The sequence below is a fragment of the Gopherus flavomarginatus genome, chromosome 8, assembly GCF_025201925.1.
Source record: "Gopherus flavomarginatus isolate rGopFla2 chromosome 8, rGopFla2.mat.asm, whole genome shotgun sequence".
In the NCBI taxonomy this organism is placed as follows: Eukaryota; Metazoa; Chordata; order Testudines; family Testudinidae; genus Gopherus; species Gopherus flavomarginatus.
The window spans coordinates 92,985,191-93,006,321 of record NC_066624.1 but is presented as its reverse complement, the minus strand read 5'-3'; the positions used below and the strand labels follow the sequence as shown (position 1 = coordinate 93,006,321).

At 40.7% G+C, this 21,131-nt stretch overlaps 1 protein-coding gene across 3 annotated transcripts in view; it reads left to right on the top strand.

Annotated features, from left to right (window-relative positions):
* Nucleotides 1-20,071, top strand: part of PPM1L (protein phosphatase, Mg2+/Mn2+ dependent 1L) — a 176,731-nt gene extending 156,660 nt beyond the window's left edge. For all 3 annotated transcript variants that reach the window (XM_050966075.1, XM_050966073.1, XM_050966076.1), the window contains exons 3-4: nt 5,983-6,144; nt 15,456-20,071. In XM_050966075.1, the coding sequence (XP_050822032.1) occupies nt 5,983-6,144; nt 15,456-15,799 (506 nt within the window). In that variant the 3' untranslated portion in view covers nt 15,800-20,071. The remainder of the gene's footprint in view (nt 1-5,982; nt 6,145-15,455) is intronic.
* The last annotated feature ends 1,060 nt before the right edge of the window (nt 20,072-21,131 follow it).

Here is a 21,131-nt window from a genome sequence, read left to right as displayed (position 1 = left end):
CCAGTCATGACATTATCAAGTATGAACACAGGGATTGCAACACTGAAACACTGTAATTTCTGATGTGGACAACCACACAGCAAGTCACTGACATTATAAGGATTTAGATTTAAAACCCCCAGAACATAAGCTCAAATCCTAAATCATCTCTGCAGAAGTCAAGGCACAGATGCCTGAAGTCACTGCTAATAGTTGGATGTATAGGACTTCTAGTTTGATGAATTCTCTGAATCTTTAAAATCTTTGTTTAAAAAGATTCAAGTGGGGAGATCCTGCTTTGAAAGCACTCCATGTACTCCTGAGAAGCCATGATATGAGCCCTTGGTGAAGCAGGCTTGCTAGCATTGCTAAATCTATGATCTCAAATTCCCACTAGACCAACATCTGTAGGACATGCCATCAGGAACTTCTTGCAGAACTCCATCTTATATAACCCACCTACCAGCTCCATGCAGCTCCCACGGTCCCCTCCCTGGCACTGGCATCATGGCTAGATCATCCTGTTGCCCTCTGCTCACAAGAAGCGGCTTCCCTGCTACTAACTGGCCGCATATGACCACAGTACAGCAGTAACATATGGGCTTTATGTTCTAAGTTGTAGTTTCTCCATGGAACATGCTATGTAGCGTAGCTGTTCCCCTCCACCTCCTTCCTTTTGGCTGCATAGTGGTTCTGCATCATTAGCTATTTACCTTAGATAGTCCTAGGAGCTACAGGCAGATTCCATAATTGCAGGTGTTCTTCTCCTATGTGCAGCCCTCCTGATTTGCCTAGTCCATTTCTGTGAGAGTTTGGTTTATCTATTTTCCTGTGATCCACGTAAGGATGGGCATATACGTGCTGTAGAAGTGTTTTGTGTTTTCTGAGTTCCATTTTTATCAAGATCGCTTTATGCGCCATACTCCTTCTAATGTAGATAAATAAATACATGTCAGAAAAGTTATGAAAGATTTTGGATACCGCCATCCCTGTCTTTTCCCAGCTTACGCTATTTTTCCTTGTTAGCCTCTATTATGTGAGATGGTAAAAACCTCACTCTTATGAATAATCAGATATAAATTAACTAACAGGTGAAAATTCACCTTGTACTAAAAAAAAAAAAAAAAGAAAGCAGTCATGGAATTTAATTTTATTTACTGTTAAATTATACTGGAGTATGGGTTATATTGATGTGAAACTAAATTAATTTCAGCAGTACTCCGTAGTCTCAGCTAAATGTCAGTAACTTTCTTTGAAACTATGTAAATGAACATTGAAAAAGGCTTGTTTGCTTGCTTGCTCCTTTAAAATATTCATTAAATTGTGATAGGAAGTCTAAAGTCCTCTAAAGCAGGGCAATATTTTTAAAAAGCTAGAGTTCAAATGTATATGACCATCAATATATTGTAGTGATGGAAAAGAAGAAAAAACAGAATGTGTTTTCTTTGTTGGTTTTAGTTTTGTGCAGCTTTTGTACTCTATCAATTAAATATTGGAAACGAATAACATTTCAGTTTTAAGTATCAGAGGGGTAGCCGTGTTAGTCTGGATCTGTAAAAGCAGCAAAGAATCCTGTGGCACCTTATAGACAACAGACATTTTGGAGCATGAGCTTTCGTGGGTGAATACCCACTTCGTCAGATGCATGTAGACTACATGCATCTGACGAAGTGGGTATTCACCCACGAAAGCTCATGCTCCAAAATGTCTGTTAGTCTATAAGGTGCCACAGGATTCTTTGCTGCCATTTCAGTTTTTAAAAAGATGATGGAACTGGGATGACACATCAGTATTGACCACTACCACCTGTGTGAGTGGATGAGGAATATTAAGAACCCTGGGCCTGATGATGATGGTGGATAGCCATGCCTTCCTGTATTTCTTTGTTGCATCTCTGGGTTCCCTACTGGCGATTTACATTGTTGGCATTTGTTTTGATGGGTGTTCTAGCCATGTAATCACTCTCTCCAGCAGTTCATGAAGCACGAATTGTGGAAGGCTTAAAGTATCAAAGCTTTTGCTGCCATGTCCATTGGAAATTTTGCTTGCTGATTTTCAGTTAACAGTACAATAGGGCCTTTCATCAAGAATTAAAGCAAACCCCAAGAACATGCTTCTCTCTCTCAGAAAAGCTGGTTTGTTCAGTGATGTTTTAATGTTTATCTGCTATTTTTTCATTGTTAGTTTTTGCTGGAGTAATTTTATTTATATTGATAAATCATTGTACTAAAAATAATCATCTTCTGATGTGTTTATAAATGTCATAGGCATCTGAAATAGGTAAATACTATTCCGTAATTCAAGGATATTCTCTTTACACAGAGCCGTTTGTCGGGAAGTATTCTGTAAAATATATCTTGCCTAAAACAGAACTTGCTAGTACATGAGTATTTGTCATATTGTCCAGAGATGAAAACACAATAGGTGTCTAGAAGAGAGGCGTATATCCTTGCCAGCTATAATGAAATAGTGCAGAAAGGAAAATAGGGAAGGGATTATCAACAATTGTCATGCAGACAGTATGTTTTGTAGTTAGGATGATTTACAAGGTATCAGTTTGGGGGTTTTTTCTGACCTCCAATTTCAAGAGACTAAGGAGTTTAGGGAAAAGGGACAGAAATGCAGGAACAGAAACAACAGATACACCTCCAAAATGTTTACCATCATTGTTCCCTCTGATACTCCACAATAACATGCTTGTATTATTTATTTCTAACGACTCCTGGTTCTTTGTTTTCAATAACAGCATGAAAGTTAAAGTATGTTCAGATGGGGGGGGGTTAATGGTAAATTGCACCACTAGCATGCAGGTGAGGCACCTGTCCCGTTTTCAGTTTGCATTGTGTGAACGCACGATGGCAGGTGCTGTGAAGTGAGAGGGAGTTACATTCTCAGGGGTATCCTGTGGTCCTTTGCTTTGCGGCTGAACAGAGTGCAGCATGAGATTTTTTTGCTGTGAATTGTAGGATGCAAAGGGGAAGCCAGGTAGGTTCAAACTATTTAAAAAAAATGTTTCTGCTGTTTCCCCTGCTCGCGCCATTTGTGAATTGCTGCATGCCAGCATGTACCCAGAAATGCACTGCACTGTCATGGTGACTAGCACGAATATGCAGTGGCTCCTTCACTGTATTACAGCATTCAAAACTGAATACATTTGGCACTAGACCTTGCCCGCTGCACCACTGAACAGGTGGTGCTGGGTGCAGGGGAATATTCAACAGCAGCAGCAGGAGAACCCTACAAAGCTGTTGCAGCAGGACGAGGACACTGAACTGTTGGAACTAAAGGACCAGTTCCTGACTCAGCTACACAGCGTTCAGAACTGTTTCTAGGCCCAGCAAACCAGCATGGATAGGTGGGGGAGGATTGTTTTGCAGACTTGGGGTGACCAGCAGTAGTGAGAGAATTTCAGAATGGGGGAGGGCCATCTTTTCTTAAGATTTGTGCAGAACTGGCCCTGGAGCTGCCGCTCTAGTGGAGATAAGGTACTGTTTAGCTGGGTTGTAAAGCTGGGTAACGCTAAGTCGATTATTGATGGCTTTGCATGCATAGGGTGCCCAAACTGTATAGAAGCAATTGATGGCACCCAGGTGCCTATCATTCCCACACACACACACACACACTCCGTAGGATCACAGCAGAGAATTTATAAATAGAAAGGGGTATTTCTCCATCCTTCTCCAAAGACTGGTGGTCCACCCTGGGAGGCTTACAGACATAAATGTTGGGTGGTCTGGCAGGGTCCGCAAGGCAAGGATCTTTTGGAACTCAGTTTTATTTAAATTAATGGAGAAAGGACTGTTTGCCCCAGTGCCCACTGTGGACATTAATGGTATAGAGGATGGTCCAGTACTCTGGGAGACCCCACTTATCCTCTGGTGCCCTGATTAATGAATTGATTCACAGGCTGCTTGGACAGAAGGAAGGAACATTTTAACTATCACCTGAGTAGCTGCAGAATGGAGGTCGAGTGTTCTTTGAGCTGTTTGAAAGGCAAATGGTGCTGCTTATGCAATCATTTGGAAGCAACAGAAAAAAACATCCCGACAATTATAGCTGCAGTCTGTGCTCTGCCCAATATCTGTGAGACTAAAGGAGAAAGCCTTAACGATGGGTGGGAGCATAGGGCACAGAGGCTTGGTGATTTGAGCAGCCAGCAACGTGCCCCAGAGAGAACTCTCACACCCTGCAGAATATTGTTTGGATTCCTATTGTTTATATTTTGAGTCTCTATCTTGAACATGCTAATCTGTGGAGGGAAAGATGGGGGTAGATAGTGAGCAGTGCAGTATTGCTTATGGATGGTGGAAGTGGGAAATTATATATTTTTGTAAAACTGTATGATTATTTTAGCTGTATTTAAAGGATTTTATATTACATGCAGTGATGACTCATAATAGACTAAAATGGATTATAAACGGTTTTTATTATGAAACCGTAACAAAACCCAGAAATAAGGTTTGAATGAACTGATGGATAACTAACAATTGCTTTTTGTTTGAAAATATGTTTACCAAAACAATCTGACTAAGCAACAAAAAGCAAACCTTTAAATAAATAGTGCAAACCAAACTGAAAGTGCAACAGTGCAAAAATGGATTATATAATATTTACCTAGCTCACAGCTAGGTTGTGGGGTTCATGACTGTAAACTGTTCATTTTTATTTATTTTGCAGGCTGTTTTTATAAACTCAAATTCTTGTTTTATTTCTGTGACTCTTCAGTGTTTTGGAGCATTTACACCATCTTGTCCAGGTGCAAGTGTGATCCATAAGCAATAAGCATTAATGTAATGACAATTTTGAAGTTATCTTTTGTTACAAAACTTCATATTTTCATATAGATAACTTGTCTGGGCCTCCAGGTCACACAATGATTTCAGTTTGACTTTATATCTGTCTTTTGCCTTCCTCAAACTAATACAAGATACAATGTGTATATAAAACTTTATACATAAAATCAAGTTAATCAGATGGAAAATATGAAATAATGGCTTGATTAAACTTGGCCTTTTTTCATTTTAATTTCTACTGAATGGACAAATGAGCCCCAATACCTGGGTATCCTTATTTATTTGATACAACAACCAACATACTACATCCTTCAAATCTCTTATTTACTAACAGTGACCTTAGCCACTCTGCTCTTGTCTTGTCATCGAATATACAGTGCAACATATCCTCAAGTTCGCCCTTACCACTATCTTAAATCATACTTCATACCCTGATAGCTCCCTGCAGAGGATGTACAATCTATTTACATCTAATGCTGAGGGTTGGCATGGCCAGATGTACAAAAGCTCCCAATTTGACACCTGTTCTTTCCGTAAAGGCACCCAGAGGGTTATACTTCTACCAGATTTATTTTATGAATGCAGGTTTTTTTAAGTAGTAGCTGCCATTCAGTAAGGCTGTTACTAGGCTGTTGTGCTGAGAGAACTTTTCTCTATTACTTTCCTTGACCAGCAGGAGAAGACAGCTATCAGGCCTAAAATGGGAACCGATTTCCCCCTATCCCACCTTCTCTCTGCCTTTCTTAATTTGGAGCACATTCTCCTGCTAGTGAATTTTATCAGGTCTGAGCAATAGACACCTTATTTTTTAACAGCGATTTTACCCATCATCCAATGAGAGAAATATACAAGCTATGTCCTGGAAGAAGTTTCTGTTTCCAAGCAGGTTTATGATATAGAGTCATTTTAAACATGTCTAAACGACAAAGCAGATGAGAGATGCTAGGCTGGGATTACAGGGTCATTCTCCCAGTACATCAGAGTTAAAATCTGATAAACTAAAAATATTGTTAGACAAAATGGACTGTCACATTTGATCAATCCCATTAAATAGATTGTCATCAAAGTACTAGATGTTTCAGTCAGATACATGTGTTGCTACTGTTCCCTATGGCTGCTGAGTACAGATAACAAGGGAGGAAACTGCAATGTAACTAGTGGCGACGTTTATTTCATTGTCTTGCCTCTTTTTCTCCCCCTTCTTTTTCAGGTACTACCTGTTTGATTGCATTGCTGTCAGATAAAGAACTTACAGTGGCCAATGTTGGTGATTCACGGGGAGTCCTATGTGATAAGGATGGAAATGCTATCCCTTTGTCACATGATCACAAACCCTATCAACTGAAGGAGAGAAAGAGGATTAAAAGAGCTGGTAAGATTATAAACTTGTCAGTTCAAATAAGGCATTCTTTAATGATTTATTCTGTAGATAATAGACAATTATTTTTTTCATGTATGTATGCTCCTGAAAGTTTGCCAAGTTGACATCTTGGAGAATGACATTTCTGTGGTATAGAATATTGAGCACTTATATAGCACTTCTCAGCCATAGATCTCAAAGTGCACATGGGGAAATAGAGGCTGAGTCAGCGATTTGTCCAGGATTCGTTAGCAAGGCAGTGGCAAAGCTGGCAATAGCTCCCAAGTCTCCTGATACTATCCAATGCACCCGGTTGCTTACTTCCACAGATAGGTTAATCAGTGGCAGCAGCAGTGCAAGCTTCTCCATACAACACCAACAACTTTTGCAGCAAGAGACCACCTCTAGGAATGAGGGCAGTTGAGTCTGCATAACCTGTTTGAACCTTACTCATAGACTCATAGACTGATAGGTCAGAAGGGACCAATATGATCATCTAGTCTGACCTCCTGCACAAGGCAGGCCACAGAACCCTACCCATCCACTTTTATACAACCCCTAATCCAGGACTGAGTTATTGAAATCCTCAAAACTGGTTTGAAGACCTCAAACTGCAGAGAATCCACCAGCAAGCGACCCAGGCCCCACGCTGCAGAGGAAGGCGAAAAACCTCCAGGGCCCCTGCCAATCCGCCCTGGAGGAAAATTCCTTCCCGACCCCAAATATGGCGATCAGCTAAACCCTGAGCATGTGGGCAAGACTCACCAGCCAGCACCCAAGAAGGAATTCTCTGCAGTAACTCAGTTCCCATCCCACCCAACATCTCCCCTGAAGCTGCTATCAAGGATGTCAGCTGGAATTGAGGTTTCAGAACATAACACTTGTGTGATAATAACTTGAGTTCTGAACCACAGTCATGAAGGGCTTAGGAAGATGTTTCATATTTAGTGAGTGGTATATATTCTTTTAGGGTAGATATGTAGCTTGAAGCCAAGAATTAAAGACTGAGGAATTGGACATTTGTATGGACAACAAAAATATCCAGTTACATTAGTTAATCATAGAATTGGATCGTAGACTGGATGGGTACTCGATATGTTTTCTAGTCCAGTCCCCTGCACTCAAGGCAGGACTAAATATTAAATGCTAACAAAGAGTTTTGGAATAGAGGTAAAACCACATGCTTCAGAGTTTAAACCAATCTAACTATTAGGATTAGAATGAGATCTTCATAAGGTCAGACTGTCTCACCTCTGCTTATTGCTGGGTTTCTCCCAATCCCATGCTCCGGGTGTCCCTGAACTTCTGACAGCTAGAAGTTGTGACTGGACAGCAGGGGATGGATCACTCAGTAATTACCCTGTTCAGTTCATTCCCTCTGAAACATCTGGCACTGGCCACTGTCAGAAGACAGGATACTGGGCTAGATGGACCACTGGTCTGACCCAGTGGGCCATTACTACGTTCTTCTGAAGCATCTGGTGGCCGCCACTGTCAGAGACAGGATCCTGAACTAGATGGACCTTGGATCTGATCCAATATGTCAATTCCTGTCTTCCTGTGTAAATGAGCACAAGCATTTTTTGTTTGTTCTTTGTCCCGAGAAAACAAAAACTTGCAGATGCTCCTTATAGTTTTTCAGCCGCTTGAGTATTCACAAAGATACAGTAGACATGCTTGTTTTAAACCATTGTAACCCCTTCTTGGAATTGCTCATCCCTCACCTGAGAAGATTAGATAAACAAATTGCAGAAAATAAATTTGCTGATAGAAAAGTGCCTTCCCCATCCTTGTCACCCACTCCTCTTACATCTGTCTTGGGATATCATAATCATCCTGTATGACAGAGGCATCTTCCCAGGGGTGGTGTTTTATAACAAGGGATGCTGGTGTCTCAGTACTTGAAAGACCTCCAGTCACATTGACTCCATGACAGCATTGTCTGTATCTAGCATTTGTGCTGCTCAAATCTACCTTTTCCATCTTCCTTAACCCTTTGTCTTTTAAAGAAAAATAAGCCTCAGAGCCTCATTCTGATGAATTTTTGCACTTAGACAACACCCATCATTTAGCGATTATCATTGTCATAGTTTAAGGCAATAGCACCTGTATTCACCCACCGTGGATTCTCAAGGGCACCCACTGTAGGCTCCTAGCTCCTCAGCTGTCATTTCTCTTGGGTGGAAACCCACAACTCTCCCTCCTGACCAGGAATTTTTCCAGACTGTACAGTTCCCTACCTACACTATGATACTCCAAGTAAGCAAGACTGCCTAAACAGGCTAGCATGTGCACTTTGCTGTCTTTCAGGAAGCTATGAACAGCTGTAATTGCCTGCAGCTACACAGTTCTTCCTAAGCAAGCACATTTATTCTTATGGTGGAAGCATTACAGAGAAAACATTAAAAACAAAAAATAACCTACCCATATGCTAATAAGCTTACCAGAGATCAGCCCAACTTCAACAAGGGCTCTGGTAGGAGTCAGTCCTTCAGACGCTAAGAGGTTTTTCTGTGGCTACAAATTCATACCAGCCCCAGCTGAGAATTAGCACCCCCATGAATAGCTCCGTCTTTCCTTTATGTAGCTGGTCCTTTGAACTTGAGACTCTAGGAACAGGTGATCAGTAGACATTGGTCTCCTTCTCAGGGCATAGGTGCAAAAGGCTGGGCTTTTGCATAAACGGAGGTGGGGAACTTGCATTCACCTCCCCTTAGAGATTCCCCAGGCAAACCTCTTGACACCGCTTTGTCCAAAAGTTCATTTTTGTTTGGCACATTATGCAGTACAGGCCTTTGAAGTTCATAATACTTCTCAGAGTTCACATTGCCTCTCCCCCTCACCCTACAGAAGTTACATACAGACTTGGCTGACACTAATACATAAATCATTCATTTAATACAATAGACTCCAAGGATACTTAAACACAATTCAGCAAGGTGTTTCAAGAATAATGCAGGAAATTACCATACCTTTAACTCTTGTATCTTAAACAGGCAGCTAATCACATCTTTGTTATGGTGGCCTTGGGAGGCAGAATATTACATTTAACAGAGCAGCAGACTGGAAGTCAGGAGACCTGGCTTCCATTCCTAAAATGCTATCACTGAACTGATGTTTGGCCTTAGCACAAGCACTTCTGTGCTGTGCCTTAGTTTCTCTGTCTGTAAAATGGAGATGATAATGCTTATCCCCATTGTAAAGCATTTAGAGATCTGTGAATTAAAACTGTGATAAGTGCTCAGTGTTATCACCAGGGAGTGGAGCTTGCAGTCTCCTGAGACCGTTCTCTTCCCACTTCTTAAAAATTCCCTAGAAATTTCCCACCACAAAATGGGATTTCAGAATGGATTCTATTAGCACTGTATTTATTATTGTTCCTTCTCATTCCTGTTTTTCTAAATGTGTACCAGACATCTGCATTCTCCATTCCTTTCATTTTATGAGGATGAATGTTAGTTATGAATTTGTTTTGTCTTTTACCATGTTTCATAGTGCCCCCAGGGGCTACAGGGTCTGTTTTCAATACAGCCCTCTCTCCTGATGCCTTTTCTTTCAGTACTGGCTGTGACTGTGGGCCTTTAGGGAACCCAATTAATATCAACGTCCTCTTTATCCACAAAGTACAGTTGCAGCAGTAGTAATACCTAATGTTAAATGCAGGACACTCTCTCAGTAATGGCAGTAGAAAAGGCAAATATCTGGCAGCAATAAGGGGATATTGAGTATCAGAGGGGTAGCCGTGTTAGTCTGGATCTGTAAAAGCAGCAAAGAATCCTGTGGCACCTTATAGACTAACAGACGTTTTGGAGCATGAGCTTTCATGGGTGAATACCCACTTCGTCAGATGCATGTGACGAAATCTCATGCTCCAAAACGTCTGTTAGTCTATAAGGTGCCACAGGATTCTTTGCTGCTTTTAAGGGGATATTGAGAAGATCGTAATGGCAAACCCATCTGTGTAGCATGTCCTCCACCAAAGTATTGCAATAAAAGAACAGTTTCCATAAACTGTGGCTTCCTTTTCTAATCCCCAATCTTGAATTTCAATGGAGCACACTGTGCTTATTCTGAGCATGATCAGCCGAGAGTTTAGGCTTTTCTGACATATTTCCTTTTGGTTGGAGTTCCTTTCATTTTCAGATTTTATTATAATTATCATTGTTGTTATTAGACCAATACCTTTTTCTCTGGATGCTAGGCAAGACTACTTGGAGCAGCGCTCCAGAACGGAGCAGAAGCAAGAGCTAGCCAAGTTTTCTAATAAACTTGAAAACTCTAAAGGTCTGTTCTGATAATTCCCTGTTCCTGTGTTTTTGGCCTAGATCGTCTCTAAGGGCTTGTCTACACAGGGACACTGAACTTCTTGATTTTTTTTTCTTATCTCCAGAAGAACAAGTCTCATTAGAAAGATTAATGTTCCAGCTCTCTGCCACTCAACAAAAAATACTCTTGCTAGCCTAATAACTTAATGTGTTTTCCTCTCTATTGTGTGTTGTCCCATTTTTATTATCATGATTAATATAACCTTCTGCTTTTATAATGTAGACAGTGCTATTAACAACGCAGACATCAATCCATACAACTGCTAGATACTTTTACATATTGCTTAACAACCCTTGAGATTTTAATATTTACAATAAATATAACATAGACACAGGGTGCTAAAATTGTAATTATGAAGTCTATAGCAATACCATAATATATCTGTCACCCCATTTTGCTCCATTTTTCCATTAACTGATCATAAGATTTTTATGCTAATACATTTATAAAGATTTAAAACCATGATATTACCTTTGAAGAGGTGGACAGTTAATCTTATCAAATGCAATTACAGAAAGACACAAAATAACCACATCATGATGCTGAATTACAATTTTTCCTCATCACATTCCATTAGAAGGCAGTATCACAATCAGGGGCCCCCTATGTAATACAATTATGCAGCTGCATAATTGTGTTGCAGGATGAGATTTCACTTGAAAGTTAAGTCCCTAGCCCTGGGGCGGAGAAGACAACCATCAGAATGTGAACCTGGTATAAACTGATGCAGTAATCTCTGCCTTAGTCTGCAAACAATAGCCTGAAACAATGGCTCAGAGAAAATGTTAACTTTCCTGTACATCTCAACAGCATGTTAACAGTGAGGTGACAAATATCACCTGATCTGTCACTTTTGTATGTAGTGGCAGATAGTGCGGTGGGAGAGGACTGGGGTGGGTCAAGGGTTGCTGGAGTGAGGGATGAGGAATTCAAGCCCCCTCCCTCTCATCTCATTGTAGACACGCCTCTATTCACAGCCAAAAGCGGAAGGGAAAGAATCCTCTCCTCAATGCCAAACCCCTCAGCTGGCTCTCAAAACAACCTCACAGCTTCCTGTGAGCTAAACCCTCCTGGTGTTCCCTACCTAACAACAAAACCTCCATATTCTCCTGACAGGTCCTTCACTGCTGCTCTTCATTGTCAGAACAAACCTTGCAGCACTTTGAAAGTACAAATTTTGGGGGCTGCCTAAAATAAACTAAATCTAATACCAAAGTAAATAACACAAGACTGACTGGACTAGGAGAGGGGAGAAACGGGTTTTGGGAGTGAGACACCGCATAATACTGGGGTCTTTGCCACATAGTTTAGAACTAATGTAAAAGCAGCAAAGAATCCTGTGGCACCTTATAGACTAACAGAGGTTTTGGAGCATGAGCTTTCGTGGGTGAATACCCACTTCCTCAGATGCATGTAATGGAAATATCCAGGGGCAGGTATATATATGTGTGCTAGCAAGCAAGCTAGAGATAACGAGGTCAGTTCAATCAGGGAGGATGAGGCCCTGTTCTAGCAGTTGAGGTGTGAAAACCAAGAGAGGAGAAACTGGTTCTGTAATTGGCAAGACTGTGGCTTGCCAATTACAGAACCAGTTTCTCCTCTCTTGGTTTTCACACCTCAACTGCTAGAACAGGGCCTCATCCTCCCTGATTGAACTGACCTCGTTATCTCTAGCTTGCTTGCTAGCACACATATATATACCTGCCCCTGGATATTTCCATTACATGCATCTGAGGAAGTGGGTATTCACCCACGAAAGCTCATGCTCCAAAACCTCTGTTAGTCTATAAGGTGCCACAGGATTCTTTGCTGCTTTTACAGATCCAGACTAACACGGCTACCCTCTGATACTAGAACTAATGTGTTGCTTAAGTCACAGGAACTTGATCATAACTTAGGATATGTCTACACCAATGGCTGTCAGCCTTTCCAGACTACTGTATCCCTTTCAGGAATCTGAGTTATCTTGCGCACCCTCAAGTTTCACCTCACTTAAAAATACTTGCTTACAAAATCAGACATAAAAACATAAAAGCGTCACACCATAGTGTTACTAAAAAAAATTCTTAACTTTCTTCTTTTTACCTTATAATTATAAAATAAATCAATTGGAATATAAATACTGTACTTACATTTCAGTCTATAGAATGAGTCTATAGAATGTAGAGCAGTATCAACAAGTCATTGTCTGTATGAAATTTTAGTTTGTACTGACTTCGCTAGTGCTTTCTATGTAGCCTGTTGTAAAACTAGGCAAATATCTAGATGAGTTGATGTACCTTCTGGAAGACCTCTGTGTACCCCAGGGGTTCACATACCCTTAGTTGAGAACCAGAGGTCTACACTATGGAGACTATGCTGACATAGCTATGGTGGTATAGCCCTGTAGCATAAATGCAGTCTACAACCACTGCAGCCTGACAGAAGGGGATTTTCGTTTGGAATAGGGGATTTTTGGTAGCTGTGTTGATGGAAGCTCAGAGACCCAAGTAGAGTCGGCTGTGAAGCATCAAATTAGATGCTTGCCTTGAAAGGATTCCATTTAGGGTTGTGAAGAGCCACATGCAATTTTGGAGCCACAAACTGACTGTCACTGATGTAAACGCAAGTTATTCACCTTGAACTTTATAATCCTTTGCTGTCTAAAAAGCAAAATTTTGTATTGTTGCCAAATCTTTTTTCTGTAAATAGGGATTATTCCTCATCAGTAATAGTTAGAGACGCAGAATATTTCGTTTTAATGAGAATTTTTTAGTATTTTGTTTGTATGATTGAACAAAGAAAACATTAAAAGTAGTAAAAAATACTTTTTCATCTAGCCCTGTGGTATACAACATGTGCCATAGAAAAACTTCAGTCATTGCCTTACAAAGACAGCAAAACAATCATTTTGTATCCATCAGTTCTGGCCCAGGACGGCTCCAGGCACCAGCACGCCAAGCGCGTGCTTGGGGTGGCAAGCCATGTGGGGCGCTCTGCTGGTCACCGCGAGGGCAGCAGGCAGGCTGCCTCCAGCGGTATGCCTGCGGAGGGTCCACTGGTCCCATGGCTTTGGCAGACCTCCCTCAGGCGTGCCACTGAATCCGCGGGACGGTGACTTCCTACAGGCAAGCCGCCGAAGGCAGCCTACCTGCCATGCTTGAGGCGGCAAAATGCCTAGAGCCACCCCTGGTTCTGGCTGTAAAAATTCGAATAAGTAGATAAAATGAGTCTGTTGCATCAGATGTCTTCTCTGTAAGCATAATAAAAGATGCAGGCAATGCATTCCTTGAATTACAGGTGTATGGCATGCTCTAAAATTAACTGTCATGTATTGCAAATTTATCCTTTTCCTATCATCCCAAAACACACAAGACTACATTCTGACTATTTGCTCTCTTGTAATCATGTTTTTTCCGCCAGTTTGTCCTTTGGATCTTCTGCAAAGGCAAATAAGTGCACTGGCTACATGTCGTTCCAAGAGGCCACTCAGAAATGTACAATTGCATATAGCAACTGCCCAGGGTTTGGTTGACTGCACGTTTGAAAAGGTATTTCAAATACAGGCTTAGAAATTCCCACTGTTGGGAACTGTGCATATCTTAATATTGAGACTCCATTTTAAAAGTCTTCAATAGAGGTGGGCAGGGAGTGAGAATTATGCACAAATATTTGAGACTTCTGAATAGAATTTTCCTTCATGCCCCTCATTATTCACTTTGCAAACATTCAGGCAAAAATGTTCTGCTCAAACTGATGTTCACATAAATTTAGTTTTGGGTTTTAACCAAGAATCAATTACTCATTAACTGAAATACAGTTTCAAGTGGAAGCAGAAATAGTTTAAAGATTAGGTCATCCAGCTAGGGAACGGGGAATCATGTGACTTATGTGACCTGTCACGCAAATCCAAATAATCAATTGTGAATAATATAGTTGCAGTAAATAGTTTGAAAGCAATAATAGGCTGCAATTTATTTGCAAGGCAAAAAATATAATTTTGAATCGCAAATTTGTAAAAAAGAAAAAAAAATCTGGACAATTTGTAAATCATGAAAAATGACTGCATTTATCAAATGTGAATTTTTCATGCATATGTCATCCACAGTGAAGACAAAGTGACAATTTTACTGATTTTTCTTTTTTGGATGAAGAACTTCCATAACTTTAATGCTCATATTTTAAAGAGAACAAAAAGTGTATTAAAATATAAATAAATCTTGATCTGTTAGTTCGATGCCTTGTGCTTGAGCATTATACAGTTACCTAGCACACAAACTGCCTTTTTAAATCTTATTGTTTAAGGACCAAAGCCTGACCACATTGAAGTCAGAAGGGAATTTTGTGGTTGACTTGGGTGTGACCATAATTTGCCCCTCTTCCCCCTCCATTCATCATGAATTATGCTTAGCTTTGAGGATGGTGCTGCTGTTCGTAGCAAGCATTATTTTCAGAACAAGAGTGTTCTGGGTTATTATCATTACAGCTCACCCAAGACAACTTGATGGAGGTGTCCATAAATGCTTTTGTATATGTGCCTTAGAGTGAGATTTTGGTCTTGCTGCGAGTGTTTTCAATGTTCCATTTCCTTCATACATCCTTCTAAATGAGGGGAAACCTGTTGGTGAATTGTACAAAAGCAGACGAAGAGCTTTATTAAAACCAGAATCAAGAGATTCACTTTCAGTGTATTGTGTAAGGACTGACACAAGGCTCACTGGAATAAGGGAGACCTCTGTTCACAGCAGTTTGTCAGACTCAGTTGAGTAAAAAACACAAAGCTGTGCTTCATTTTGAAAGGAGGTTTGTGATGTTATGTTCCAGGTATTTCAATAGCACTGGCTCACGTGTAGACCCAATCTAACTCTTCACTGCATTGTATTGATGTTTATCTTACTTCAGGCATTTCTACTTTTTGAGATATGTAATGTTTCTACCTGGGAATATCACAGATTTTACAGTGAATCTAGCAGTAAGTCAGAGAAATGCAATTTAACAGAGTTTGTGTTTTATTGCAGGTGGCTTCATAAGCTTTAACGGCTCCTGGCGTGTTCAGGGTATTCTGGCCATGTCCCGCTCGCTAGGAGATTATCCACTGAAAAATCTGAATGTTGTTATCCCTGACCCAGATATTCTGACCTTTGATCTGGACAAACTACAGCCGGAGTTCATGATCTTAGCATCTGATGGCCTGTGGGATGCTTTCAGCAATGAAGAGGCTATTCGATTCATCAAGGAACGCCTGGATGAACCACATTTTGGTGCAAAGAGTATAGTTCTGCAATCATTTTATAGAGGATGTCCTGATAACATAACAGTTATGGTAGTGAAGTTCAGGAATAGCAGCAAAACAGAACAGTGAATTTATAACAGCTCTCTCCTTCTTCTCTGGTGAACTTAAAACAAACTCTTGCATTTTAATGTAGTAGAAAGTTCTAGTAATTATCATTAGGATTGTATGTAAAAGGAATGGAAAAGATCTGATCTGTTCTTTGCTGAACAAAAAGAACAACACGGCAAGTATGTTTTGGATAGTTATAATAATTAAGTTTCCCACATTGTCCTGTCTCACATGACCTGCCCCTCCTTTGAAATGGAAGGGTGGAGTCATATTATAGTTATTTCTAAGGTTTAAAATTCCTGCCTAAGGTTTTTTGAAATACTGATTATTTCTTAACTTTCCCTTCTAATAGCTGAAGCTGTATTCAGATTGGCACTGAAGGGGTAAGGCAGTCATAAGCGAGCGATAGGAATGACACTGCTTTTCACTCATATATGTAACTAACCTCACAACTGCACTCTTCAGTGCTTCGCATCCTTGTTTATCTAATCTGCAGTGATAGATTGAAAAAGATTTGTAATTATTGGTCTGTGTTTTACATGAAGGAAAAAGAGAAGTTAAACACTAGCATCTGCCAGTCCACAATTGGCCACGCTCTTCATTTTTTAAAATTAAATATGCCCTTTCTACTACATAATTAGGTAAATAATTGAGTTCCCTGCATCCATATGACAATCCATTCCGTGTATGATTTTCATTACCTTCCCCTGTGCCATACTGTATTCAATTCAACTGATAAACTCCCTCAGCAAACTGTGAGGTCTGATGCCTTCAGTCACCAAGGAACTAGTTCTCTCATTGTTGAAGAATGCCTAGCATTGATTCATTCACACTTTCTTCTGCTTTTTAGCAAAGAATTTTCAGAGACAAGTAGAGAAAAAAATTCAAGATGCTTTCAAGCAAGGCAGAACTTTTTATGATATTCTAAGGAATTTCAGTAACACTGAAGCTTAATTCAAAATATTTGTCAAGGAAGAAAAACCTAAAACAAGATTTACAAGGCTGAGGGTTCAACTCTGTACACCATCATTGCCATGTAAGTTATTGGGAATATGCTTTAGTGGTGAAATGTTCTCATAACTCTAACCACAAAACTTTTAAGTTCTGATTTTCAACAATAATTGTATTTGGAATCTGTGAATAATGTACATTTTATTATAGACAGCAACCTTCCAAATCTGGTATAGATCTGGAAATTTTAGGCATTACTGGTTGCTTTATCATATAGTGATCTGGAAACAGAACAGTAACAGAGACTAGATAGTGTCTTAGCAGAAACCTTGAATTCTCTTTGTGAATAATAGGTCATACATACTAATGAAAACCAGAAAATCTAAAACTGAAAGAAGAGTGTGGGCACAGGCTTCTTACGTCGTTTTGAGACCTTCATGGAATTGATTCTTTAAGTGAAAGATTTAATTAAAAGATCCAACTGCTGTACTAAGGGAAAAAATCAAATTTAGCGGATTTTTAATTGTACCTTGCAATCAAACTGAAGTGGTAAGAGGAAATATTAATGATCATGCTTCAGTTAAATTGCACTGATCTCATTTCTAAAGCTCTTCCAGGTTAGAGTACTCTGAAATGATGTGAATGTTTTGCAGAGGTTTCATGATGGTCCTTTTAAGTGTGAAACCGTGTACAATGCTGGAGCAGGAATTCTCAAAGTGGGCTCCAAGGAGCACTTGCTGGTCACATCGTGAAGCTTTACCTTCCGCTTTCCATCTGCTTTAAGAGGCAGACAGGCCCCTCCTTGCAGAAAAGAACCCAAATGGTTGTGGAAACAGCTGCTTAGGGGAAAGAGAGACTGTGAGGTTTACTCTACTAAGGGACCACTACAAATGTAGAGGAGGAACCAGTAGGCATGAGCAGGGAATATAGCCCTGGAGCTATCTCAATCAAGTACTTCAGCAGAAAGCTGAATCCCTTCAGCCTATAGCTACAATCTTGCTGTAATGAATCTATCAGTTAAGTCTTCCATACATACACAGGTGGGGATGATGGTCCTTCAGCTACCAAAACCCCCCTCTCTATGCCTCTACCACATGAGCTAAAGGGAATTTCTTAAAGCAGGTACCAAGATTAGGCCCTGTACGCTCCCTTTAGCTCAGCCAGCAGATCACAGAAGGGAACTCCAGAGCTCTACAGGCATGCAGCTAGAATCACTCCACCTACTGTGAAGTAGCTAGGCCTGTATCAGGAGCCCAGGAAAAAGGATTTGACTGTGCTGTTAACTGTACATGTACACATTCAAGTACCATAGCTGACACAGGTAAGGTGTGGGGTGGTGATTGGGAAGGCAGGTAGGTGATCCATGAGATACTGTTGCCTTAGCAGTGAGCTGCAGTCTAGAGCCCTGCACAGGACTATTCTTTAAGCCTGCTCCCACTGTTATGGCAGCAGGATCTGTGTGATCCTAGTCCTCCCGCAAGGCTGGGCTCTCCCACAATCCGGAAGCATTTGAGAAACCCAGTACTGGATCACAGAATTGCTTTGTGGGTAGCACTGACCTTCGTATTTATTCCAGGATTAATTCTCAGAACTTACTCTCGTCTGATACCTGAACAAAGCTATTTCAGCCTATGTTCAATGTTTGCATTCGGGAAAGCATTAGTTATTGTTGTCTGTCTTGAATTTTCCTTTTATTGTGTTCCTTGACCATTAACTTCTTTGCTATGCATGGTGTATGAAACCTGTGGCTTTACTAGTCTGCCATAGCACTGTCAATAATTGCAATAACTCCCTTCCTTTGCCAAAGAAATTCACTTCCACCATCTGTGTTTGATACAAATGGTGGATTTTATTCTTAAAAAAAAAAAAAATGGGGGGGGCTGACTCACTTTAGAGTTAAAGAAAGTGGTATATGAAGAGGGCAGGAACTGTGCAAATTTGCCCCCATATTCTGTCAATGCATCTACCTTAAAAACCTACTTTCCTAAGTAAACCCTGCCAGTCATACGGAGCCATGCTGAAATCTATAGCGATTTTCTGAGGTGGACGGCTACCTACTAGGGACAAGACTAAGATGATCTGCATCTCACTTATAAAAGCCTTTAATGTTCAGGTGGTTGGGACACTCATCTGGAATGTGGGAAACCAAGGCTCAAGGCACAGCTCCACATCAAAGTGGGGATTTGAAAACAGGCCTCCTGTCTCTCAGATGCATGCTCAAACCACTGGCCTATTATGTATTCCTGGTGGGGGTGGACACACATTGCTTTGCCCCCACTCCCCAAAAAATGTCCTGATCTCGTTGCCCCACGCTGTCTTTAAGGGGGTTAGAGGTGCTCAGCACATACCTATTGGATCAGGCACCACAGGCAAGAGAGGCAGGGAATGCCTCACTTGCAGTGAGCAGCTTGGTGGTATTACCTTCGGTGCTCTTGCACAGGCCCAGTAGCAGATCTACTGGGGAGCTTAGGTGGGTGCAGGGTTAGGCAGCATCTGAGCAGGGGTTTTGAGGATTTCAGTGGCACCTAAGTGTGGACTTAAGCATCTAAAGGGGCAGCTAGGCACCTAAGTCCCTTTGTGGATCTAGCCTAAAGTGGCTGTATCCATTTCCAAGTACCTGGAACCTTGAGTCTGTGTGTCCAGATGAGAGAGGCTGCTATGTTAAACTGGTGCCAGTGTCCAACATATGTGTATTGTTCATTATTAAATATTGTAAACTTGTAGTTACCCTTCACTTTTTAAAAAAATGTTGCTCTTCTTGGCAATGGTATTCTAAACTGGTGGTTTTCCAGAGCCAAATTAACTGAGTACACTTTGATACATATTCTTATAGCAGACCCTTGCAGTTTTACTGTGTTGTGTTATACGCGTGCTGTACTATGAACTCTTCACAAAGTCTGTGCTTTAATAATTAAAGAACTATAATCTATCCTCATATTCTGTCTGTCAGCAAGGTCCTGATGTGCATAACACACTGCCTTTCTGTGTGATCATCTCTCCCTCTAGTGTCTTGCCCAAGTATAGTAGCCTACTGACTGAAAGTTAACACAGTAAAACCTCAGTTACAAACACTAGTTACAAACTAACCGGTCAACCACGTACCTCATTTGGAACTGCAGTCAGGCAGGAGTAGAGCCGTCCCCCACCCCCACCGCACCCCACCCCCCAAAAAAGGCAAATACAGTATAGTACTGTGTTAAATGTAAACTACTGAAAAAAACAAGGGAACATTTTAAAAAAAGATTTGACAAGGTACAGAAACTTTGTGCTTGTTTCATTTAAATTAAGATGGTTAAAAGCAGCATTTTTCTTCTGCATAATAAAGTTTCAAAGCTGCATTAAGTCAATGTTCAGTTGTAAACTTTTGAAAGAACCACCATAACATTTTCTTCAGAGTTCCGAACAACCTCCGTTCCTGAGGTGGTCATAACTCTGAGGTGTTACTGTAGTAGCTCCTTTAGCACAAGCAGACGATGCATGAAATTTACCCCAGTGCAGAGGTCCTGTGTAAGGTCTACGCATTCCCACTGCACAGAAGTGCACTTTATACTAGTGTTGAAGGTCCCAGATTCAGTCTCCACTGATGATTGTGGTGTCTGGACATATGCACCCATGGTTTATTACGTATACAGATCCAAGAGCAGAATTTAGCCACCAAAAAGTTTGAGGACCTGTTTGGCATTTAGAGCCATGTCATCAACTTGCCTGGTCTTTCTTGCCAAGATCTCTCCAAACATGGTTGTCTTACCTTATCGTATCAGTGAATGCATGTGAAGCAACTTAACTGTTTGTTTGTGGCATCCAAAAGTTTGGTGACGGTACAGCTTGTTCTGGCCACCGTGGCCAAACATGCAGGTTCTGAAATTCACAGATCGTCTCCAGGTTGGCAGCACCAGCTGTTTTATTTTGTAACTTTTTTTTCCTGTAACATTTAGTATTAAGCACAGCGTTTGAAATGCAAGTGTCTGGTCAGTGAAATGTGCCAGAAGATTATTTTTAAAAATAAAGGGCAGGAATAGTGATCTTACTCCCATTGAAGTGAGTGGAAGATTTGTCATTAAGTGAAAGGATCAATTGTAAAATCAGTATTAGGTTATTGTTTGTATAGTGACATTATTTTTATGGTAACCTTCTTGTGGTGGGTAAGAGGTTTAGTGTTCACTCTGTAAAACAGTTATCACAGGGGTAGGCAACCTCTGGCATGCATGCCAAAGGTGGCACGCAAGCTGATTTTCAGTGGCACTCACACTGCCCGGGTCCTGGCCACCAGTCCGGAGGGCTCTGTGTTTTAACTTTAAATGACACTTCTTAAACATTTTATAAACCTTATTTACTTTACATACAACAATAGTTGTTATATATTATAGATTTATAGAAAGAGACCTTCTAAAAAAGTTCAAAT